Genomic DNA, 24,232 nt, shown 5'->3' on the forward strand with positions numbered 1-24,232 from the left:
CACTGACAGGGTATCAAGAGATCTAACATGCTTACGATTGGGTTCCTGGAAGGAGTGGAGAAAGAATGGGAAAGTAAAACTATTTGAAGAAATAATGACTAAAAATATGCAAAATATGTTGACAGCCCAGACAGATGCATGAAGCCTAGAAAACACCTAGACAAATAAAATTTTTAAAAGGAAGGAAGAAAGGAAGGAAGGAAGGAAAAGAAAACCCAAAGTAACATTGCTAAAAAGCCAAAGAGAAATCTCCAAAATACCCAGAGAAAAATACATATTACATGCAGGGAACAATTATCAAAATAACACTGATTTCTCATTAGAAATAACGGAAGCAGGAGACAGTGGAACAAAATAGAGGGCTATGGGGGAAAAAAATCCGTCATCCAAGAATTCAATATTCAGCAAAAATATCCTTCACAAAAACAAGTGAAATAAAGATATTTTCAGATAAACAAGAATGAGAATTCACTATTGGCAGACATACACTACAATAAACGATAACGGAAATTCTTTAGACTGAAGGGAAATATTATCCAGTACAAATTCAGTCTTTAGGAAGGAATGGTGAGGAACAAAACTAATAAACCCTGTTTTTCCACTTAATTTTTCCTTAAAATACAGACAAAACACTGGAACAGTTCATATGCAGATATACTGCATGTAAAAAGTATATGAATGCATATAAACATAGATGCATACAGAAAGGGCACAATACGCTTTCAGCATAAAGGACAGGTAGGGTAAATGGACCCATCCAATGACAAGGTTCTTTCATTTTACATCAAGTGACACAATTTTAACTTTTCACAACACTTTTAGTTAAATGTATATTATGAGCTCTAGCAACTATGGAAGAAATGCAAAGAGGTGTACTAAAAAGCCAATAGATAAAGTAAAACAATTCTAAATATATTCAACTAACCTAAAACTGTAAAAGAAATGTCTGAGACACCGGAGCTGTGGGCCACAGGGGAAATAAAGACAGCCTGTGAGGGAGGGTCAGGAAGAGAGAGGGAGGTGATTGCTGGCCAAGGTCTCTAAACAGCAGTGTTAGGCCACAGTAGTGGGAGAATTATCCTTCAACAGGAGAAGGAACAATTCTTCATCATAATAGGTCAAAGGGAGGAAAAATAAATACCAATAAGCATAATACTGTTCATGTATTGGTGGGAAATAGAAGGAATTTCCACTTGATATAATCCCTCCCCAGGATCACACACCTGCCCTTCTCTCTTCACATGATCTTGCCTTACAGGGGAAAGGGATTAAGGGCAGGTGTGTAGGAGCCGCAGGACAGCTGAGAAGACCGAAAACACTGGCTACCGGTGACAGGACCACAGGTGATCACAGACACGTAACAAGGGCTACAGACTTTCTATCTTATCTGTGGTGATGGTTTCACAGGTGTACTGAAGTGTACAGCTGAATTATGTGCAATTCATTGTCTTCCAATTTTACCTCAATACAAGTGAAAAAACACACACAAAATGATTACAGGTAGTATTAAGGACCACGCTAGAAATGGTAGTCATCCATGCATGCTTCCCATCTCTGGCCTATGTTCTCAGAGATGCAGAACAATCAACCTTCCGGTCCTTTTTATGTGTTTTTATTTCAGCAATCATGTCTTTCTAAGAGGTCTACTTTCCACGTGATCTTTTCTCATAGCTTTTGTTTGGACTGTACTATCCCCTCAGATTTCTTAAAATATATTAGAGATTTGTACTTATTCTCTTCTATTCCTGGAAACCCCAATTTACTTAGCCTTGTCTGATCTCCTCTGCTTGTGGGAGCCTCGAATGGTGGGCTGTATCTCATGCTCTCTCACTTAAAGAAAATATTCTTTCACAGAAAACAAGCAACAGTCCAAAAATGATACAGCTTCTTCCATTTCTAGAAAACATCTATTTCGCTGTTTATATTTCATTTATTTCCTACTTTAATCTACGTGAGTGGGGAAGCACACACATCTTCTAGTGGCTGAGACTTACTGGATCTGATTTACTAATAAAAGTGGTAACCGTAACAACCCCAGAGGAAGCACCCTGCTCTGAGTGCAGCAAAATCCTCCAGAACTAACTGAAAAGTTTTAGTGCGCACTACCCAGGAGGAAGTACGAGAGGAAATCAAAGAAACTAACCAGAAGACAAAGTGAAGAGATGGTGAGGTGGAGACACTTCCCACCATCCTCCCCAACTCCTGTTAAAGACACGACTACCAAGCCTTTGACAGGCATATGGCCCCCACTGAAGAACACAGCCCTCAGCATTCTGTTCTCTCCAACAGCTCTCGCTGCATGGGGCGGAACATGACCAGAAGGGCCATGGCGGGAGGGGAGCAGTCACATAGGACACAGGTGTGCCGAGTGAGGGGAAAAAAAACTTCTCTCTTAATTTGTGGTGCATCAGGTCAGGAAACAGAAGCCACTCCAGATCTCAGGAGCAAAAAGGGATTTAATATTTGGACTGAGGTCCTTCCGAAACCACAGGAAGGGATTAGACTCATGACTGAACCTCCAAAACTTACTCTCAGAACATGACCAAAATGGTGCTCCACAGGAAACACCCTTCAACTACTGAGTTCAAGACACACCCATCGAGTCTGACTCTGGGGTGCGGGGGCCACTGACCACACAGAACCTGCCACTTCCACTTGGGACACTGAGGGTGGCCCCTGCCAGCAGAGTGCCAACAGGGCAGAAGGAGACCGCATCCCCATTCCTGCCCTAGAAATTCTTTCAGAGTCTGTTTGACTTGGGAAAGCTCATTCACACACCTTCATCAGGGCCTGGAAAACACACACTGATGAATTTTCAATTTTCTAGAGAACAGAGATGCTACACTGGGTAAAGTGTGAACACAGCAGCTCACCACAGAGGGTCTGCTATTGCAGTTTACAGAGTATACGTTAACTAATAAAAAGTTATTTTCAAGTTAATTAAGTCAAGCTGGTTCACACAAGAAAAAACGCATTGTGTAATAATTGTGGACTTAGGGAAATACAACAAGGATGTTTAATAAGCAGCCCAACGACTCCTGGGATAAGGCACGTCTAAGAACCCTTCATCATTTAAATATTACCCTGTCAAAGTATTTTTCAAAACATGAAGCTCTTGCATAACAGACTACCTTTTGATACATGGAAGTAAAGAACAATTCTAGCAACAACCCTCATTTCTACACGCACATGAACATTCAGAGCAATGCGTTTCATCTAGTATATTAGACATCAAATGACTGAATAACGGCACAATAATGAGAATGTCATTCGAAGCTTTTCACGATAATTTAAAAATCATTCTGAAGTTTTCAATAATGTAGGAAAGCCTCTGCTATTAGGTCAAGGGCAACATTTGTTCGCCTTACTTAAAGGTCATTAAAATACATCCTTAATCATAACATGTGGTTCATTACAAATAAAATTGCCTTTCGTTCAATAAAACTAATTAAATGTAAATGGTATTGTTTACTGCTATATGGATCTTTTGAAATAAATCAGCAAGTCATGATTTATTGTGACCTCATTGTTGTTAATAAATTTGCCTGATCACAAAAGCCAGAAACACGTTTCCCGAATATCTATGGGTGCCTGAAAAGCATGCCTTCTAGCCGCCTGTGTGGCAACGAGAAGCCGAGCCTGCCGTCACAGGGTCTGCAGCACTACTTATTATCAAATGGCTTGTTCAAATTTTAATTGTCTGATCACATCAGGTGACCAGGGAATACAACAAAATCGGAGAGGGTATTGGTGGTGGTATCCTCAGTTCTTTAAGAAGAGCTGTAAGGTTTGCAGGTTTACTCCTTGGTGTCACAGTGCTCAGCTGATGATGCGACAAACAGGGAAGGACACCAAATACCCCCAAATCCGTTACATCAGAGACAGAGAAGTCTAAGTGAGTGACAGTTAGGGGGACAGTAGCTATTAAATGAAAAACGAAATTGCCGTACCTGAATCCATAATGAAATTAGAGCTTTTTCTCCTTATGAAATCTATACATATATGCCAAATTATATGAAGCTATAAATTTAAATTGATTAATGAACCAGAAATTCATTTAAACTTCCTTTTTTCTAGAATATACTACTTTTTGGTTTTATGGTCATATCAAAACTTAAAATGTTTTCATTTACTAGTTACTTTACCTAAATGCTTACTCACACGCTCTATCAAAGCACATCAACCATAAAATTTTTAAAAATTAGCATTACAGGAATTATATACTATAACTTTTAACTTTTTTGAAATTTATACACAACTGTCACTAATAAAAATGAAGAAAAGATCCTTATAACATTGAGCATAATAAAATGTCACTTCCTGTAGATCACAGCAAATAGGACACTCAAAGGTACAGATAATAACAGAGTGGGATTTTAACTACTCTTCTAAGACATAACTTACATGCAATGAACTGTGCACCTTTAAAGTGTACGACTGTGTGCAACTGAACACCTGTACCTATGACCTCAGCACGGCCGAGCGGCGGGACACTGCCAGCCCTCCTCTGCAGGATGTTCTACCCCTGGCCTCCATCGCAGGGCAGGTGGGCTTTCCTAGAGCTCTGCATTGCCAACATCACCTCAGGTACGCTTACTTGTTTGTTAGGTTGGGCTTTTCTTTCAGACACTTTCTTTCAACTTTGCACTTTCCTTTCTACCACTCTTAGAAAATTAAAGCTACTACAAACGATTATCTAATGCAAGGATTTCCAACTGTCCAAGCCAGTGACTCTGGAATTCTTGCAAAGGAGACTCAGAGGGAAAGACTCAGGGTGGGGTCCCCATCTGTGCATGACAGCAAACAGAAATCTTTCCCAGTCAGTTATGATTCATCATCTTTATCCTCCCCTCCCCCCTTAATCCTGGAGGGTTTACTGAGGATGTACACCAGAAAAAGAAAAACAGGACATAAAGGAGAAACTTGCAACTGAAAAATAGTAGCACCAACGCCCCAGTCAGCTCACATCACATCAGGAAGCCAAAAGGCTGCAAGAACGTCTTGTGATAAACAGGAATCCACTTTCACAGATAGTATGAGAACTGTAAGCTAGATGTCCTAAGTAATACGACAACAGCACAGCTTGATTCTGCCACATGAAGCAAAGCAAAGCAGACAGAAAACAAGGGCAGTCTGACTGAGTCTCGGGAGGAGCTGAAAAAGGAGGGGACTGGAGGGGTGGATTCGCAGGCTCTGGCACCATTAGGCCTGTGTCACACGATGTGATACCGAAGAACCCACTCGACACTCCCTCTTACAGTCTTGTGGCCACACAGATACAGGGACGTACTAACCTTCCTTCTCTACGAGTCCATGTGCAGGGGATGTTTTAATAATCACAATACCATAAATGTTCATTTCCTACTGACTAACACTTAAAGTGATTAAAATGATAAATGAGTATTGGTAGGAAAAAAGCCTTCTGATCACAACAAAAAATCCATAAGCATAAAGAAAAACAATTAACTAAATAAAATTTAAAATATTTGCATGGCAAAAGTTATTCGAAAGCAAGAAGTTAAGAAGCAACACACACTTGGCAAAGGTAGGGAAAGACAGACACTCATGCACTGATGTTGATTTAAAACGGTGGGAGCAACGGAGGGCAATTTTAAATTTTTGCAAAAATACTGAGCAATTCAGAGGTATTGCCGCAACTGACTAACAAGCTGTTAATCCTTAAGTTTGATTTCCCACTCACAGCTGACTCAAGATATACGCTACATGGATAGGAGATTCTGCATGTAAAGCAGGAGTTGTTTTCAAAGTAACCATTTAAAATATAATCATGGAGTGGAAACATTCTAAACATAAAACCAAAGGCAGTAACCACTTTATTTTTACAAGTTGTTTTTATTGAAACATATCTAACCTATAACATGGTGTGAGTTCACCTAGCACACCAGGCTGACCGGACACAGCGCGTGCTGCAGCACGGCCGCCACTGCAGCCAGGGTCCTGAGCGCCTCCACCCACAGGCCACTCTAGAAACACTCTAGACCTCCATGAGGACAAAAGAAACCATCAACAAAAACACTCAGACGAGACTTAAAGAAATGGGAGACTGATCCATGACGAACGAAGTGCACGTAAAGACCTCTGATAACACACAACAGGAAAACAGACACCACAAACAGAAACTTGTAAAACTAAAATACAAGAAACAGATTTTCTTAGATAAGAGGTATCTTTGACCTCACAAAAAAATTAAATGTCAACATAAACGAAATGCCATTTCCACAGTTACTGCATGGGAGAAGATGGACAGGCCACCAGAAGATACACATGCTGCTGCAGTGTTGGGGGGAGGGGGGCATTTAGGCAAAAGAACCAAAATCCTTCAACTATGTCTGTCTTTTGATTTCTAACACTATCTATAAAACGTCAAAACTTAGTGTTCATAGTCACCAATAAATACCAGGCTGGTTACTCAAGTTATAATTTGTCAAGTGCTGGGCAGCATACTGCTGAATAGGAAAAAAGCATATACAGTATCATCCATCCACGCACGTGCGTGGTGGAGGGAAGGGTGGAGAAGGGGCACCACCAGGAAAAATTTTTACACAAATGTGAATGGCAGCCAATGCTAAGAAGTAAAATTATGATTGTTTTCCATCTTCTTTATGATGTATATATTATTTTCAATGACATTATTATTACAAGCAGGAAAAAATTAATCTCCATTTCTTTTTTTAAGAATGAGTCCTAAGATAAAGGACTGGTTAGCCTGAAACACAGTGGAAGTGAGGCAGGAGGATGGCCCGCACACCAGTGTGGTCCAGGGCCCATATCCTCCTGACAGGGATATCCCTACAACAAAGTCCACCAAAAACAAAGACCCAGTAATTTGGTGTTTGAAAATACTATGCCTGATGAACCACCTTTTAATTATAGTTTGAAATGTCACATCGACTGGTTAGTCCACAAGACACTGATATTTCTCATTAAATATTAATGAAGGGCTTCTATAAGTTATGTTGTTGTACCAGGTATGAGACTTGCCCTTCCACCAAAAACACTGGAGAAATGAACACAATATGTGAAACAGCTGTTTTCAGACATGGACACAGTGCTTCTGGGAGCATCACAGGCCTATGATGCCTGGGAGAACACAACACAGATAGGAGCCCGTGGGAAGCCAGCTTCCTGCAAAGTACATTTCCCATACCAGACGATGAGGGGGAAGCTAAGCCCAAAATAGCAGTCTTTCTAAATTCAAGGACAGAGATCAGAGGTCTGGGGAGTAGGACCCTGAAAGGGAAACAAAGGGGAAGGGACTGCAGACTACTGTACCATGCTCACAAATATGTTTACTGATGCCGCCACACCCCTGCGTAGGAAAAATGAGGTCTGGCCAGGCAGAGTGCAGCCAGAGAGCCCTACCCTGAACCAACCACAGAGATGACACAGAACGGGGGACAGGTCAAGCCCGACCAGCCAGTTGCAGGTACCTGTGAACAACCAAAAATTTTCCAAGGTTGTCCCAGAAAGATCAGGCCTTTGTACTAAGATTACACCAGCACTGCAAAAAAGGGGACTCTAGGCCCACCCCAATAAAGTTGAAGCACAAGCTTTAAAAAGATCAAGTTTATTCACAAGCTGCTAAACTAAGAAAATAAAATCAATGGTTCTAAAAAAGAAAAAACACATAACACTTACAATAATCCAGCATCCAATAAAAAATTACCAGACAGGTAAGAGGAGAATAATTAAAAACTTAAAAACTGGTTGCCTGGGTGGTGCAGTCAGTTAAGCGTCTGACTCTTGGTTTCAGCTCAGGTTGTGATCTCAGAGTCTTGAGACTGAGTCTTAAGACTGAGCACAGGGTTGGGCTCTGTGCTCACCGGGGATTCTGCTTGAGATTCTCTCTCTTCCTTTCCTTCTGTCCCTTCCCCTGGTTCGCACACGCGCACTCTCTCTCAAATAAATAAATCTTAAAAAAAAAAAAAAAATAGAAACATACCAAGAAATAACAGAGACAACGGAATTAACAGATGAAGAATAAGTATTATAAAATGCTGAAAGATTTAAATGAAACTATGAACATACCAGGAAAGAAAGAAAGGTATTTAAACAGTAACGAAAATGAGAGAACCACATGGAACTTCCAGATATTAAAAATACAGTATTTGGAATAAAAAATTTGCTTGCTGGATGGTCTAAATAGAAGACTAGATATGTCAGAAGATAAAAACCAGTGTATTCAAAAACAGAGCAATAGAAACTACCAAATCGAGTCACAGAAAGTAAAGAGCAAGAGAGCTCAATGACCTGTGGAAATGACAAGTGGTCTAACACACGTCGCTGATATCCCAGATGGAGGGGTCTGGGCAGAAAGGCATGAAAAATAAAGTCTAAAAGCTTCTGAAATGGGGGGAAAAAACCCAAGAACCTCCAGATCCGGGAAGTCCAACAAACCCTAAGCAAGACAAATCAAGACACATACACCAATTCCTGAAAGCAATCACCACAGAGAACATCTTTAAAATGCCTAGAGGAAGAGACAGAAGATAAGGAGGAGACAACATATGTTATAAGGCAAAGCATGACAGCTCTGAGATGGTAGGCAGAGACAAGGAAAACTGTCAGACAAAAACTTGAAAAACCTCTTCCAAAAATGAAGGTGAAATAAAGACCTTTTTCAAGGAAAAAATTTCAGTTAATCTAGCAGACTTTTCCCATAAGCCATATTGAAAGAAGTTCTTTGAGTTGAAGGAAAATTACACTGAAAGTTAGATCCACATTCAGGAAAGAGGAGTCCTGAGCTGTGTAAATGTACAGAAAAAGTGGAAAAGAGGGTTTTTATTTTTTTAACACCTTCTTAACATGCTCGACAACTTTTTTTTTTTTAAAGATTTACTTCTTTGGGGCGCCTGGGTAGCTCAGTCAGTTAAGCATCTGCCTTCGGTTCAGGTCATGATCCCTGGATCCTAGGATTGAGCCCCACATCAGGCTCCCTTAGAGGGAGTCTGCTTCTCCCTCTGCCCTTCCCCCCACCCCCACTTGTTCTCTCCATCTGTCTCTCTCTCGCAAATATAAATAAAAAAATTTTTTAAGATTTATTTATTTTTAGTGGGGGAGGGGCAGAGGGAGAGGAAGAGAGAATCTCAAGCAGACTCCCCAGTGAGCACAGAGCCTGACATGGGGCCCAATCTTACGACCCTGAGGTCATGACCTGAGCTGAAATCAAGAGTCAAATGCTGAACCGACTGAGCCAACCAGGTGCTCCACATGTTTGACTACTTTAAAGAAAAAAATATATATATACATTCTATTGTGTGGCTTATAACATGTGGAAGCAAAACGTATGACACAATAACACAAAAGATGAGAAGAAGGATGTGGACGTCTAACTCTGCAAGTTTCTTAAATTATATACAAAATGGTATAATACCCTTTGGAGAAAGATTATAGTAAGTTAGTAACACATATTGGAAACCACAGAACAACTACTACAAAATAGAACTAATGGTTACAGCCAATAATAGTAATTAAACAAAAATCTAAAAAAATACCTAAAGATGGAAAGAAGGAACAAAGAGTGAAGTAGAAAAATAAACAGCAAGATAACTGCCTTTAACTCAACCGTTATTAATATTAAACAAAAATCTAAAATAATACCTAAAGATGGAAAGAAGGAACAAAGAGTGAAGTAGAAAATAAACATCAAGATAACCGCCTTTAACTCAACCGTTATTAATAATTATGGTAAATGTACTCATTAAAAATGCAACAACTGTCAGAATAAGTAAAAAAGCAGTTATCTACTTGTGTTATGCTAACAAGAAGCCCACTTCATATATAAAGAAACAGACACAGTAAACATACAAGCATGGAAAAAGATATGCCATGCAAACACCAATCGAAAGAAAGCTGGAGTCACTATATTAACATCAAAGTAGATGTCACAACCAAGACCACCACCACCACAAATACTGAGCAAAGTTCAGTTCATCAATAGTGTATAAGAATTCTGAATGTGCATGGACCGTAAGAGCAGGGCTTCGATGTACACAGAAAACAACTGATAGAACCCAAAGAAAGAGTATCTTAAAACTCTTCTATCATTAATTAAGAGAACAAATGGTAGAAAACAAGTAAAAATATACAACATTTAAACAACAGTTTCCATCGACTGGACCTAAATGCAGACTTAGAGGCTTTGCACTGAACAGTAGAACACACTCTGTAAACAGGCGGGAGCACTGGCCCAGAGAGAGCATGAGCTGGGCCGAGTCACAAGTCCCAACCTGTACCAAAGGACTGACATAAGACATAAGGTGTTCCATGAATTAAATAACAGAATTAAATAACAGCTATGTTACAAAGGACATCAGGAAAATGCCCCACCACAAGGTAAGGAAGCAATGTTTCCAAGTAAATAAAGGGTGAGAAGAAATCACAAAGGAACTAGAAAACATTTTAACAAAAAAACACTATGCAAATACAGTGTATAAAATTTGTGTGATACAGGTTAAGTAATGCTTAGGTGAGTTACAGCTCTAAAGGCTTATAACAGAGAAGAACAACGTAAAAAAATCAAGAGCCTAACATCTGCTTTAAGAAGTTAACAAAGAAAAGGAAAATAAACACAAACTAAGTTAGAATGAAGGAAATAAATATCAGAACAGAAGACAGAAAATGAACAAACAATAAAGATTATCAAAGACACCAGAAACAGGTTCTCTGAAATGACAACTAAAGTCAATTAACCTCGGGTGAGACTGTCCAAGAAAAGAAAGAGATCCAAATTACCAACACTGAGGATGCAAGAGGGGATCCTACAGAAACTAAAAAATAATAACAGAACATAATGAATTTTATACCATTAAATTTGGCAACTTACATGAAATAGATAAACTCTTCCAAAAACACAAATTTCCAATGAACAAATAATCTGATTATTATCTATTTCAGAAATTCAATTCATAATTAAATACCTTCCCATAAAGTAAACTTGTGACTCAGATAGTTTCAATGGGAATACGTTCAATACTAAAAAAAATTAATAAATAACACCAATCTTACACCGACTACTTCAACAAATACAGGAGGCAAGAAGACTTCCGGACTCATTTTATGAGGCCAGCATACCCCTAGGTAACAAACCAAATGCATTACAATAAAAGAAACAAATACAAACAAAAGCAACAAAATCAATATTCCTCATGAATATAGGCACAAAAGTCCTTCCCAAAATATTAGCAAATCAAATACTGCAATATATGGAAAGGACACTCAGCATGAACAAATGTCATTTGGTTTATTCCAGGAATATGAGGTTGGTATAATCCATCAATCCATGCAGATCATCCTATTAACAGATGATAAAGAAAAATCTTACAATGTCAATAAACAATTTTTGAAAAATCTAATCCCCATTTATGATAAAACCTCCCAGCAAACTAGGAATAGAAAGAATTTCCTCAGCCTGATATGCAGAATGTAGAAAGAACCTACGGCTACCATCACACGATGTTAAAAGGTTACATGCTCCCCAAGACAGGAAAGAAGACAAGAATGAATGGTTTCACCACTTCTGTTCAACAATGCATTAGAGATAGCAGCCATTGTGATACTGCAAGGAAAAGAAAGAGAAGGCTGTCTATGCACACTTGCATAAAAGAGCTATATTGTTTTCTTTGCACATGACACGATCATGGATAGAGAGCATTGTAGAGAATTACACAAAAGCCACCAAAAAGACATGAACAGCCATTTCACCAAGGAGGAAACACAGATGGTAAACAAGCACAAGAAACAATGTTCAGGGGGTGCCTGGGTGGCTCAGTCAGTGAAGTGTGTGACTCTCCATTTGGGCTCACGTCATAATCTCGGATCGTGGGATCAAGCCCTGTGTCGGGCTCTGCACTCAGTGGTAGTTTGCTTTAGATTCTCTCTCCCTCTCCCTCCTGCTTACGCACTCTCTCTCAAATAAATAAATAAAAATCCTTTTTTTAAAAAACCTGTTCAGTCTTACTAGCCATTATAGAAACACAAACAAAAATGAGGTATCACCACACATGTATCGAAATAACTTAAGTAAAAAAAAGACACCACCAAATATTAGCAAGGCTGTGGAGCAACTCCAGCACTCATGCACTGTTAGTGGGAAAGTTTCATGGTATAGCCACTGAAAAGCACTTTGGCAGTTCCTGCGTGCACACTTTACCACACATCCCTGACTTGTGACTTAATGACTTACTGGCTTCCTACTTGTTCCTGTCCACTGTGAAGTGGACAAAGGTCAGCTGCTTAGTAAGAAAGAGTCAATGTCAACCTCAACTATTACCTTCATCAGTTGGTCCAACAGAATCCACTTTCCCTCATTCACAATCAATCAGTAAGTTATACTAACCCCACCATATAAATTATACATAAATACCCTACAGAATTTGAATAAACCAACCCAGAACACTGAGAATTAAGACTGAGAACAAATCATCTGAGTGGTGAGCGACCTTGCATTGACTGAGAAACTGATCCAGAACAGTAGTTTGGACAATTTTCAAAAACAACTTCTGACCTGGGGAATGATAGAGACCACAGATGTAAGAATATTCCTGCGTCTACAAAGGGAACAATAAAAAACAGGACATACTTTGCATATATCTGGTTTTATCAACTCAATACTACACACCACGTGAGCATATATATAATTTTTTCATTGGCAAACACCAATACAAAAATGGGAAAAAGATAAGGGCAAACCAACAAATAAATACAAATTTCTAGTGAATATGTGGGGGAAAATTTCAACCATACTGGAAAAAGAGGTACAAATTAAAAGAATGAATGGTCTAAATTTTCTCTATCAAACAGATTTTTTTTCTTCCATTGTTACTTCAAGTGTTCTGAAGCACATTCACCAATAATCACATTCTGCTGGTTACAGGGGTTTGGGCACAAGTCTTCTGGGATGACCTACTAGGAACTGAAATCACAGGTGTTCCTTGACACAAACCCCTGTTCTACTTTTCAGAATTTACCTGGAAAAGGAAGACTTGCTATTTACGTGTCTCCTCTTAATGTTTATGTATTTGAAAAAGACAAAAACTAGGAGTTGCCCACTTGCTCCCACCCATGACAGAGGTGCACAACGCTAGCCAATGAGTAGAAAGGGGTTAGGAAACCACGACCTGGGGCTCAAATCTGGCAACCTGCACTCTCTCCTGTGTCCCCCTTGGGGTAAGAATGGTTGTTGTTGTTGTTGTTGCTGTTTTTTAATCTTTAAAGGGTTGGGGGGGGGGGAAGGAGTAGGAAAGGCAGGAGGAGAGGGTAAGCCTGTGACAGACATATTACATGACCCGCACTGTTATGTGACCATGAATAAACGGACAAAAGAAAGAATCAGCAACTGCTCACTAGTGACCGGAAGGTTTTGCAAGATATATATAAAACATACAAAGGAATGAATTTCAACCTAGGGACCACCTAAAGCACAAACAACAAAAATACCTAAAGAACCAAATATTTCCCAGTCTTACACATGTCAAATGTATGTAGTTTCCAAATGGTCCAGTGTCCACAAGAATGAGGACGGCTCCTGCTGTCCATGCTAAATTAACCGTACACCTTATACGAGTAGCTACTCCTGTCCAAACCCAACCAATCTAAGGAAAGTGACCAAGTCTATACTACCCAATTTCCCTTGCCTTTACTAACAAGTGCTCGAGGCAAAGGTCACTCGTAGACCACCTCAAGTTTTCTTTACTCTCCACTGCCATTACCAGCAGGTCATGTAGGAAGAATGAAGCTCCTCTCATTCAAATACATACTAACGTCTAATACAAGCACCAAATGGGCTCAGCTGTGGCTTTGTTAAAAAAAGATGTGTGCCAGCTTAGGAGATTCTCAGCATTTGTGAGAGATCGTTGAAAATGCTAAAATCCGTAAATACCACTCTCTCTAATCCCACCTCTTGCCTATTCCCCAGGAACATAGGGACACTGGGCAAAGACCAGGCAAGGTGCTGACGGTGTCCTCTTCCTTTTCCCTCGGTCACAAGACACAGTAACACTCTCCCTCCTCCTAATCGAAGAGGGTTCCCTACTATCCCAAGAAAAGCAGAGTGGATGGCCCATCTCCAAAAGGAGGCTAACTTCATCGGAGTTCCACAATCTCACAAGCCATGGAGACCAGCCTACCACAGAGTTAAGTCAGTTAGCAAAAACGGACTCATTTATGGACTCACTTAACCCTGCCAAAAGTTCTCAATCTTAAAGACTACTCAATTGCGAGGTTTAAAAATAAAAACCAGAAGGGAAAGGAAAGCGAGAGAAAAGAAGAGGACCAAAGTGTCGGGCCAACAGGAACACTGCAAACCACACCTACAGCAGGTCACATGCCAAGACACCCAGAAATTATTCTGGCATAATTTTCAATGACCCTTTGTTAGTAATAAAAGAATCATTTTTAAGAATCAGTGCATTCAAGAAGCCAGCTGGTAGACACAGAAATGTATCTGCTGCCTGGAAATGTGCACCACCAGTGAAATGACGTCGTAACTGCAAGAATGCTCACCCCCAAGGCCGGCAGCCTCTGCGTGCAGCTCACCGCCACCTTCAGCTTCCAATCGGTTTCACCATCAAGTTGATCAGTTCGAATAAAACACGAACCTTGGAATGAGACAAGAAAATTCCAGAGTCACAGGTGCTTTAAGACCATCACTGTGCAGCACAATGGGATACAGAAATGACCTATCTAGGGATGCGCATAAATAAAAATCCTTAAAAGCCTTTATACAGTTGATTCACAAACAAGTATGCTGAGAAGATACAGGTCACTAACTAATCACTCACCTGCTATGTGGTGTCCTTGCCTACTGAGGCTTAATATTAATTAGTGCTTTATTTTAGAAAAACTACTTTGATCATTTCTACCTTTAATTCATGTTTTAATAATAAAATAATAAGTAAATATACAAAAATATCCAAGAGTATGCCATAACTTTGCTAATAATTTATCTGATGTGCCACTATTAAACATACATTCAATAATAAAAGCACAGCTAAAATGCCAAAACACAGATAAGATCTATCGTCCTATAACCCTATCAAATTTTAAACATGAAAAAATATTAAATAACAAAACTCCATTCACCCTTTGACCATGCTATCACACCATTTCTCAGAACCCATCCTAAGACAGAACAGCAAAACACAAAGTGAAATACGTACAAGATGATCCTGCAAACATGATCGTAACAAACGGCTGGGAACAGATAATGTGAGAATCAAGTAAAAGGAAGCACAAGCAGCCATATAAGAAAGACAGGATGGAAGACAGGGTACAGACAAGAGACAGGGAGCAAGAGGGACAGAGAGAGGGAGGGAGAGGAGGAGAGAGAGAGGGAGGGAGGGAAGGAACAAAGGAAAGGGAGGGGGAAAGAGAAAGAGAGAAATGAGGAAGACCTTAATTTTTACTGTGGATATCTGCAGGGTGTACATGGTAAAGTGAGGAAAGCAAGGTGTAAGTGCTATGCATGGGGGAAAACTCCCACTGAAGAGCCAGGCGGGAGAGGTACGGAATGTGCAGGTGCGGACATGGGGATGACTTCTGCAGAGGGAGGAAGGCATGAAGGGACTGTTTTATACTGCTCACTCTGAAATCACACGTTTTACATAATTAAAAAACCAAATGACATCAAACTTTTAAAAAGCAATCCCTAAAAACAAGCATATAAAACAAAATAATATCAGCAGTTTCATCACCAAATATATTCAAGTGACTTAATAAAATAAACTAGTTACCGAAAGCCCCAGGAGCATCTGTACATCTTAGCGAACTACGACAAGTACCTTATAACAACTGCAAGGCCCCTGAGAAGACCCTACGTGTGCCCGGTCCCACACAGCCTGCCCTTCCGCCTCCTAACACTGCCGTCACCTGTGCTTCCTCGCTCTGACCTGGAGTTGATCTCCCAAATGCACGTGCTCAAGACACTCCGGCGGAGCCTTGGCCATGCTGGGTGTGTCTTCACCTTCGCTCTTTATCTACAGGCCCTCATTGCCTCCCTGGTGTGCATGTCACTGACTGACCACTCATGATCCAGCCAACCATCTCCCCTTCCCCTTGTGGGTCCTGCAACCCTGGCCCCTGGATCCAGAGCCCAGCCCACACTCCAAGGACCCTCAGCAATGCTGCCCAGCTGCCATCCAGAGGCACCATGTCCGGGCTCTGCTCGGCTTTGATACCATCAGCCCTTTGTGCTCAAAGCCCAAACCCATGACTGCCGTACAGGCTGAAGAAAGTGGAAGGGAGTCTATCCCTCCTTTCACCTTTAGCTAGAATACAACGTAAAAGGAGAGGCATCTGCTCTTCAGATTTGGTCTGGTCACCTGGTGAAACAGTTCCTGTAAGAAAGCACTGACTCACTGTTGTAATTTATCCACATTTCAAGACAATGAGTTGGCCCCCGCCATGCTCAGAAGACCAATTAGGCATGTGCGTGTGCAGGCACACGTGTGTGCTGCATGTGCTGCAGTAATTGAGAAGTCTCACTGCAATGCCGTTACTGTTACCACCGAGTCTCAAGCTGACCTACTGCTGGGGGGTGGGGATCTGCTTTCCAGAGTTACCACATTATAAAGATGAAAATGTCCAGTGTTCAACAAAAGTCAACAGGCACATAAAGGAACAGGAGAGTACAGCCAATTTAAAAGGGAAAAAGGAGGTGCCTGGGTGGCTCAGTTGGTTAAGCATCTGCCTTCGGCTCAGGTCATGATCTCGGGATCCTGGGTTAGAGCCCCGCATCAGGCTCCCTGTTCAGCAGGGAGTCTGCTTCTCCCTCTCCCTCTGCCCCTCACCCCTGCTCATGATCTCTCTCACACACTTTCTCTCTCAAATAAATAAAATCTTAAAAAAATATAAAGAAAATAAAAGATAAACAGATACGGTCCCTGAAGAAGACCTGATGTCAGATCTACCAGACAAAGACTAGTCTAAAAGATGCTCAAAGAACTGAAGAAAGATGTAAGAAAAGTCAAGAAAACAAATTATAAACAAAATGGAATCAAAAAAGAGAGAAAACATAAAAAGCAAAAGAAATTCAAGAACTGACAAGTACAGTAATTGCAATGAACAATTCCCTGGAGGGAGCTGAAGGCAGAAGGAAGGACAGGCAAACTTGAAGACAGGACAGAAATGGTCCAGCCTGAGGGACAGAGAAAAAAGAACTGAAAAACCACGAGCAGACACAGAGGGATCTGTGGGCCCCAGCACTCGAATCAGCATACACACTGTGGGAGTCCCAGCAGGACTGGAGACAAAGGGGCGAAGAGACTACTTGGAGAAATAATTACTGAAAACATCCCAGATGTGATGAGAGACATGCAGGTAAGCATCTAAGAAGCACAAAGAGGGTCAAGTCTAAGGAAGACACAGAGACCCACTCGGAGACACGTTATAACCAGACTTTCAGAAAACAAAGAGAGAACCGTGAAAGCAGCAAGAGAGAAGAGACTCATCACATCCCAGGTATCCTCAGTAAGATTATCTGCAGATTTTTCATCAGAAACTTTGGTCAAAATGCTTTAAGAAGAAAAACCTGTCAACCGAGAATCCTATATCCAGCAAAACTGTGCTGCAAAGTGAGAGAGAAACCAAGACATTGCCAAACAAGCAAAAGCTGCAGGAGTCAGTGACCACTGGACCTTTCCTGCAAGAGCCGCTCCCAGGAGTCGGACAGGCACAGGGAGGCTGTGCGCGAAGTAAGGTTTCAGGCAGGGCTAACACGTGACCAATTATAAAAGCTAAAAACCCAAATGTAAGACCTAAGACTATAAAACCCTTGGAAGAATACTAAGGACAAATGGCTCAGGACATTGGATTGGGCAGTGATTTCTTGGATTCGACAACAAAGGCACAGTTAACAAAAGAAAAAATTGACAAATTTGACTTTGTACAAAATTACAAATGTTGTACATCAAGAGACATAATCCACAGAGGAAAAAGGCAACCCACAGAATGAGAGAAAATACTTGTGAGTCATGTATCTGATAAGGGATTAACATCAGGAATATAAAGAACTCCCAAAGCTCACCAAACAGAACCTGGTGCAAAAATGGGCAAAGGACTTGAACAGATGTCTCTCCAAAGAAGATGTCCAGGTGGCCGGCCATTAGGCACTGAAAATATGCTCAACACCACTAACTATTAGGGACTTAGAAATCAAAAGTATGCGATCCCACCTCATAACCACTGTGATGGCTACTACTGAAAAATCAGAGGTGCACCCGGGTGGCTCAGTCGGTTAGGTGTCCGACTCTTGATCTCAGCTCAGGTCTTGATCTCGGGGTTGTGAGTTCAAGCCCCACACTGGGGGTGGGGGGAAGAAAAAAGATAAAAAGAGAATCCAGAAAACAACAGGTGTTGGTGAGGATGTGGAGAAACTGGACCCCTGTGCACTGTTGGTGGGAATGCAAAATGGTACGGCCACTGTGGAAGACAGTATGACAGTCCTCAAAAAATTAAAAACAGAACTACCATATGAAGCAGCGATATGTACACTGCAGGGAATATACCCAAAAGAATTGAAAGGAGAGTCTCAGAGAGAGATTCGCCTCACGTTCATAGCCGCAATATTCACAACAGCTAAAGTGTGGAAGAAACCCCCACATTCACTGATGAATGAATGATGAACAAAATGTGCTCTGTCCACACAAAAGATTATTATCAACCTTACAAAGGAAGGAAATTGTGCAATATGATACAACATGGGCGAACGTCGAGGACATTATGCTACGGGAAATGAGCCAGTCACAAAAACACAAATACTGTAGGATTCCACTTATGTAAGGTTCTTAGAGGAGTCACAGTAAGACAGACAGTAGAATGGTGGTTGCCACTGGCTGAGAGGAGGGGAGAACGAAGAGTTATCTTTTAACAGTACAGAGTTTCTGCTCTATAAGATGAGAAGTTACAGGGACAGATTATAGGGTAGCTGCACAACAATGTGAATGTATTTAATAAAATATCACTAACCAATATATTTAAAATTGGTTAAATGGGGCACCTGGGTGGTCAGTGAGTTAAGCATCTGCCTTTGGCTCAGGTCATGATCTCAGGGTCCTAGAATCAAGCCCCATGTTGGGCGCTCTGCTCAGCAGGGAGTCTGCCTCACTCTCTGCCCCTCCCCCTGCTCGTGCTTGTGCTCTCGCACTCTTTCTCACAAAAAATAAATTAAAAAATCTTTAAAAAAAATGGTTAAGATGGTGCAATACTGTGACTTATGAGAAATCTGTATTTCATCAGATGATTTAGGTGACCAAATACATATATTTCTCTTAAGTATGTGGTCCTCATCCACAGTTCTAGCTCTCTGCTCCCCAAACCCTCAAAATTTTCTAAGCGTTGAGAGTGACAAAGGTGTCTTTTGTTAATGAAGGTGACTTCTGGAACCCACTCACTCAAGGGCACGGGCTGCTGCCAGGAGGTCCAACCATGCGATCAGAGGGCTGGAACTTTCAGCCCCACGCCTGACCTCTCGTGGGGGGAAAGGGCCTGGAGGTTCAATCAGCCAGTGGCCAATGATTTAATCGATGGTGGCCATGCAAAGAAACCTCCATAAAACCCCAAAAAGGACTGGGTTCAGAAGCCTCTGGATTGGTGAACACCTGGAGATTGGAAAGAGAGGCTGTCAGGAGAGGGCATGGAAGTTCCACACCCTTTCCCCAGACCTCTCCCTGTGCACCTCTCCATCTGGCTGTTGGTTCTTACCCTCTGTCATATCCTTCAACAAACAGGTGAACGTGAGCGTTTCCCTGAGTTCTGTGAGCCGCTGCAGCCAATTACGGACGAGGTCACTGGAACCCCCAATCTGCAGCTACTTGGTCAGAAGCACAAGTCACAGCCTGGGACTTCTGACTAGTGTCTGAATTCGGGGGGCAGGAGGCAGTCTTATAGGACTGAGCTCGTAACCTCTGGGATCGTATGCTATTTCCAAGGTAGACAGTGTCAGAATTGAGTTGAATTCTCAGACACCTTGCTGGTATCCTGAAAATGGCTTGATCTTGTGTGTGTGTAAATCTCTCTACCCCACCTTGGACTGCGTCCAGGAACTCTAAAAGAGGTAATAAATTTTATATTATGTGTATTTTAACACAGTAACAAAAAGGATACATTTAAAAATTAAAACCATTCTCCAGCCTTGAAAAAAAGAAAAGACGGCAATCAAGGTGGTGTGGTTCTGGTGAAGGAGCACACACAGATCAGTGGTGCAGAAGAGAGCCCAGAAATAAGCCCCCATTTACACAGTCAGCTGCAACAAAGGAGCAGAAACTGTCTCTCCAGGAAATGGTGCTGCAACCAGCAAACACCTACACAACAACCGCATCCAGACAGACCTTACAGCCGTCTCAAAACTTAACTCAAAACGGGCCACAGACCTACATGTAAAATGCAAAACTATACAAGTCCTGGACGAAAACACAGGAGAAAACCTAGGTGACCCTAGTATAGCGTGGTGACCACTTTTCACATACGACACCAAAGGTGCGATCCAAGAGAGAAAAATGCAATGAGCTGGACTTAACTAAAATTCAAAACTTCTGTTCTGCAAAAGACAGTATCAAGAGAATGAGAGAAGACAAACCACAGACTGGGAGGGAGAATGTTCGCAAAACACAGCTGACAAAGGACTGTTGTTCAAAATACACGAAGAACTCTTACAACTCAAAAATAAGAAAACACCCTGATTAAAAGATGGGCTAAATACCTGAACAAAGACGACACACGGAGGGCAAATAAGCACATGGACGGGGCGCCACATCATCCCGTGTCATCAGGAAAACAACTTACGACCACAAGGAGACACGACTGCACACCGATGAGAATGGCCCGAATCCAGAGCACTGACAGTGCCCAGCACTGCTGGGGTGGGGAGCAGCAGGACTCGCACTCGCTGCCGGTGGGGATGCAACATGACGCAGCCGCTGCAGAGGACAGTCTGGCGGTTTCTCTCCAAGCTAAACACAACTGTATTGTATAATCCAGCGACTGTGCTGCCTGGCATCTACCCGAAGGAGGTGCGAACTTAAGTCAACACCAAAACCTGCACACGGATCTTAGAGCAGCTCTTCTCAGAACTGCCAAAACCTGGGAGCAACAGGGCTGTCCTTCAACAGGTAAATGAATAAACTGTGGTGCATCCAGACAATGCAGAATTATTCAGCGCTAAGAAGAGATGAGCTGTCGGCCCAGAAGACACGAAGAACCCTCACACTGCATACCACTCAGCGCAAGAAGACAATCTGAGATGGCATTCTGGAAAAGGCAAAACTATGGAGTAAACAGAACGAGCAGTGTTTGCTGAGGGATGAACAGAGGGAGCACAAAGGAATTTTACAAATACCACCATGAAGGAAAACACTCTTTATGATGCCATAATGGCAGCTACGTGTCTTTCTACATTTGTCCAAGCCCACAGAGTGCGTCCCACCAAGAGGAAAGCCTCACATCAGCCGTGGACTCGGGCTGACAGCGATGTGCCGGGCTGGTCTATCAACCGCAACAAACGCGCCACTCCACTGGGGTCTGCTGATCATGGGGGAAGCAATGCATGTCTGAGTGCAGGGGTACGTGGAAAATCTCTGTACCTCCCTCTCACCTTTTTGAAAACTTGTAATTGCTCTAAAAAAATAATGTCTGAAAATGTATTTTAAAAATGCATTCAGATTAATACAGAAATATATCAACCAAAATATTATAAAGTTGATCCTTTAATGGGTCCACTATAAATGTATTTTCTCTTATGATTTTAATAACATTTTTTCTCCAGCCTACTTTGTTATAAGAATACAGCACGTAATACATAGAACATATAAATTGTGTTAACAGACTTAATGCTACTGGTAGTTAAGTTTGGGGGGAGTCAAAAGTTATATGTGGATTTCCAACTGTGCGGGGAGCGGGGGGGGGGGCAGGGGGCAGTGTGGGGGGGCGGTAAGCAGCCCTAACCCCCAGGTTGTTGGAGGGTCAACTGCACAAACATTTGATCTCTGCAGTAAAGAGACACGCACTGCAGCGAACCGGAACTGCACTACAGAAACCCACATTTACGCTGGTATTTGAGCACCTGCAGAGACGGAGACTCCCCATACTTGCACTTTTCTCATATTTCTATTTCAGGGCTCCCTTCCACCGTCTATCAGTGTTGGCCCCATCCATCAACTTCGCTGACACTCTACTTCTGATCGATGCAGCTCAGCACCAGTGCGGCTCCAGTGAATGGTTGACTGCATGCGCGGGCGCTGACCAGCGCTCACACTATGACAGTTATCGGCCAACCGCACTTCCTCTCCACTTCAACAGCTAATTTCATCAATAACTTATCTCATGGCCTTTTCCCTTTCATCCAGAAGACAGCAAAACAGAAACATTAAATAAAAGGTTTTTACAATATTTTAAACTAGTTATTTTCTAGTATTGATGGCGCATGTGTCCTAGGTGAAACGGGTTTTAACTTTAAAGGAAGTTAAAGAAATCATAAGGTTACTGGTAGAGGAAAAGAGGTGAACCTCCTTATAAAAAAAGCCCATGGCTGCCCCCAGGCTGTAGTCACCCAGTAAAGAGGGGGTCTAAACTTCCAATGTGGTGGCTTCTAAGTTGCTTAGATTCAGAAGACAGAACCAAACGATGCTGGTTGAGTTTTCTGATCTCTAACAGAACCTGTTAAAAATCACTTATCCAGGGGCGCCTGGGTGGCTCAGTTAAGAGCCCAACTCCTGATTTCAGCTTGGGTCACCATCTCCGCACTTGGTGTGGAGTCGGCTTAGGATTCTCTCTCTCTCAGCATCTCCCCTTCTCTCTCTTTCTCCCTCACCCTCCAAAAAAAAAAAAAAAAAAAAATCACTTATCCATAAAGCAGCTGAAATAGCATGGTTATGTAACAGTTAAATTGTTAAAATAATTAAAATGGTAAAAATAAACTATTAGATATTTATAATTGAAACAACAAAAATAAAACTGGATAGTGGTGGGGAGGCTGTAAATACTGATAGATGTTAAGAAGAGGAGATTTACTGATAGCTTCAAAAATGGAAATAAAGATTTAATGAAGATTTTGCAGCAAATGCAGCAGTGGCACCACTTGCACCGTAACGCACAGGGCGCGGCTGCGCTCCTCCTCACACGGGTTTACACACAGCTGCTCTTCCGCACGCATTCAAAACCCACACAACACCCACTACACTGAGAACACTCTTCCAGGGACCACGGGTCCTACTGACCCTAGTAAGTGTTTTGTCTAATAATTAGAGAAGCAAATGAGCAAAATCAGAAGGAGTAAAACAAGTTCTGGGAGACACACGTAGTACAGGGTTGACGAGTAATCCAGACTCAAAATTCTAAAACAGAACCCACACTCAATCATTTGGGGCACACCGATGTCCTATTCTAGAAATGAGATGGAGGGGTTTCTGTGAAAGTCAGACGGACAGGGATTCAGCTGGAAATGCAAAGTAGCTACAATCTACAGTTAAGGGAAAGACGACCCGTAGCAGCCAGAAAAGTCTCCTTAACAAAGCAGTATACTAGCTCTGTGAGTGTAATTGTCTTTCCTGCCAGGATTGGGATCCCTCTGAACGTCAGGAGCCAAAGGACCACAATTACAGAGACCACTGGCGGTTGGGGAGAAGGAGGGACAAAGTGCCAGGGAGAGGAATTTGGGGACACGGGATTTAATACAAGTACACTTCTTTGGGGCCTGGCTCATTTACGAAATGCCTTCCAAGGATTGTTATGGGGAGAAACTAACAGAACACTTCAAACTAAGAAGAGATAAATATGGTACCTATTTTCTTGATTAGAAACTGTTCCACACCCACCCCTCAACAAATATATGGAGACAATAAAAAGTAATTTCTGTCTGAAAAAGGAGGCTACTAATATTTACTGAGCATCTCCTAAGTGCCAGTCGTGGCCTATATATACCTGAGATCCCGTGAGACAGTCGGTAGGGAACATGCCCCTCTCTCAAGCGTAGAGGTGCACTGCCCCGAGGTCTCCCTGGGATGGGCAGGATGAACGGCACAATGCCATCAGGAGGCCCAACTGACTTCAAACCAACCCCTCTGCTGTACAATCACACAGAATTCACCACAGTTGATTAGTGAACACTCTGAACTGGGTCATACAAACACCAAAAATTTTATTTGCGTGCTGGTTGTTGTTCAGACATGTGTTTCTTTTTTAGTGACTTGGCTGATCTAATTCTGTGAAGCCCATTTACCCT

At 41.8% G+C, this 24,232-nt stretch overlaps 1 protein-coding gene across 8 annotated transcripts in view; it reads right to left on the reverse strand.

Annotated features, from left to right (window-relative positions):
- The window catches only part of ATP9B (ATPase phospholipid transporting 9B (putative)), a 250,435-nt gene that overhangs the window by 147,015 nt on the left and 79,188 nt on the right, over positions 1 to 24,232 (reverse strand). For all 8 annotated transcript variants that reach the window (XM_057313321.1, XM_026496508.4, XM_057313320.1 and 5 more), the window contains one exon: positions 14,524 to 14,618. In XM_057313321.1, the coding sequence (XP_057169304.1) occupies positions 14,524 to 14,618 (95 nt within the window). The remainder of the gene's footprint in view (positions 1 to 14,523; positions 14,619 to 24,232) is intronic.

Source organism: Ursus arctos, unplaced genomic scaffold, assembly GCF_023065955.2.
Source record: "Ursus arctos isolate Adak ecotype North America unplaced genomic scaffold, UrsArc2.0 scaffold_17, whole genome shotgun sequence".
NCBI lineage: Eukaryota > Metazoa > Chordata > Mammalia > Carnivora > Ursidae > Ursus > Ursus arctos.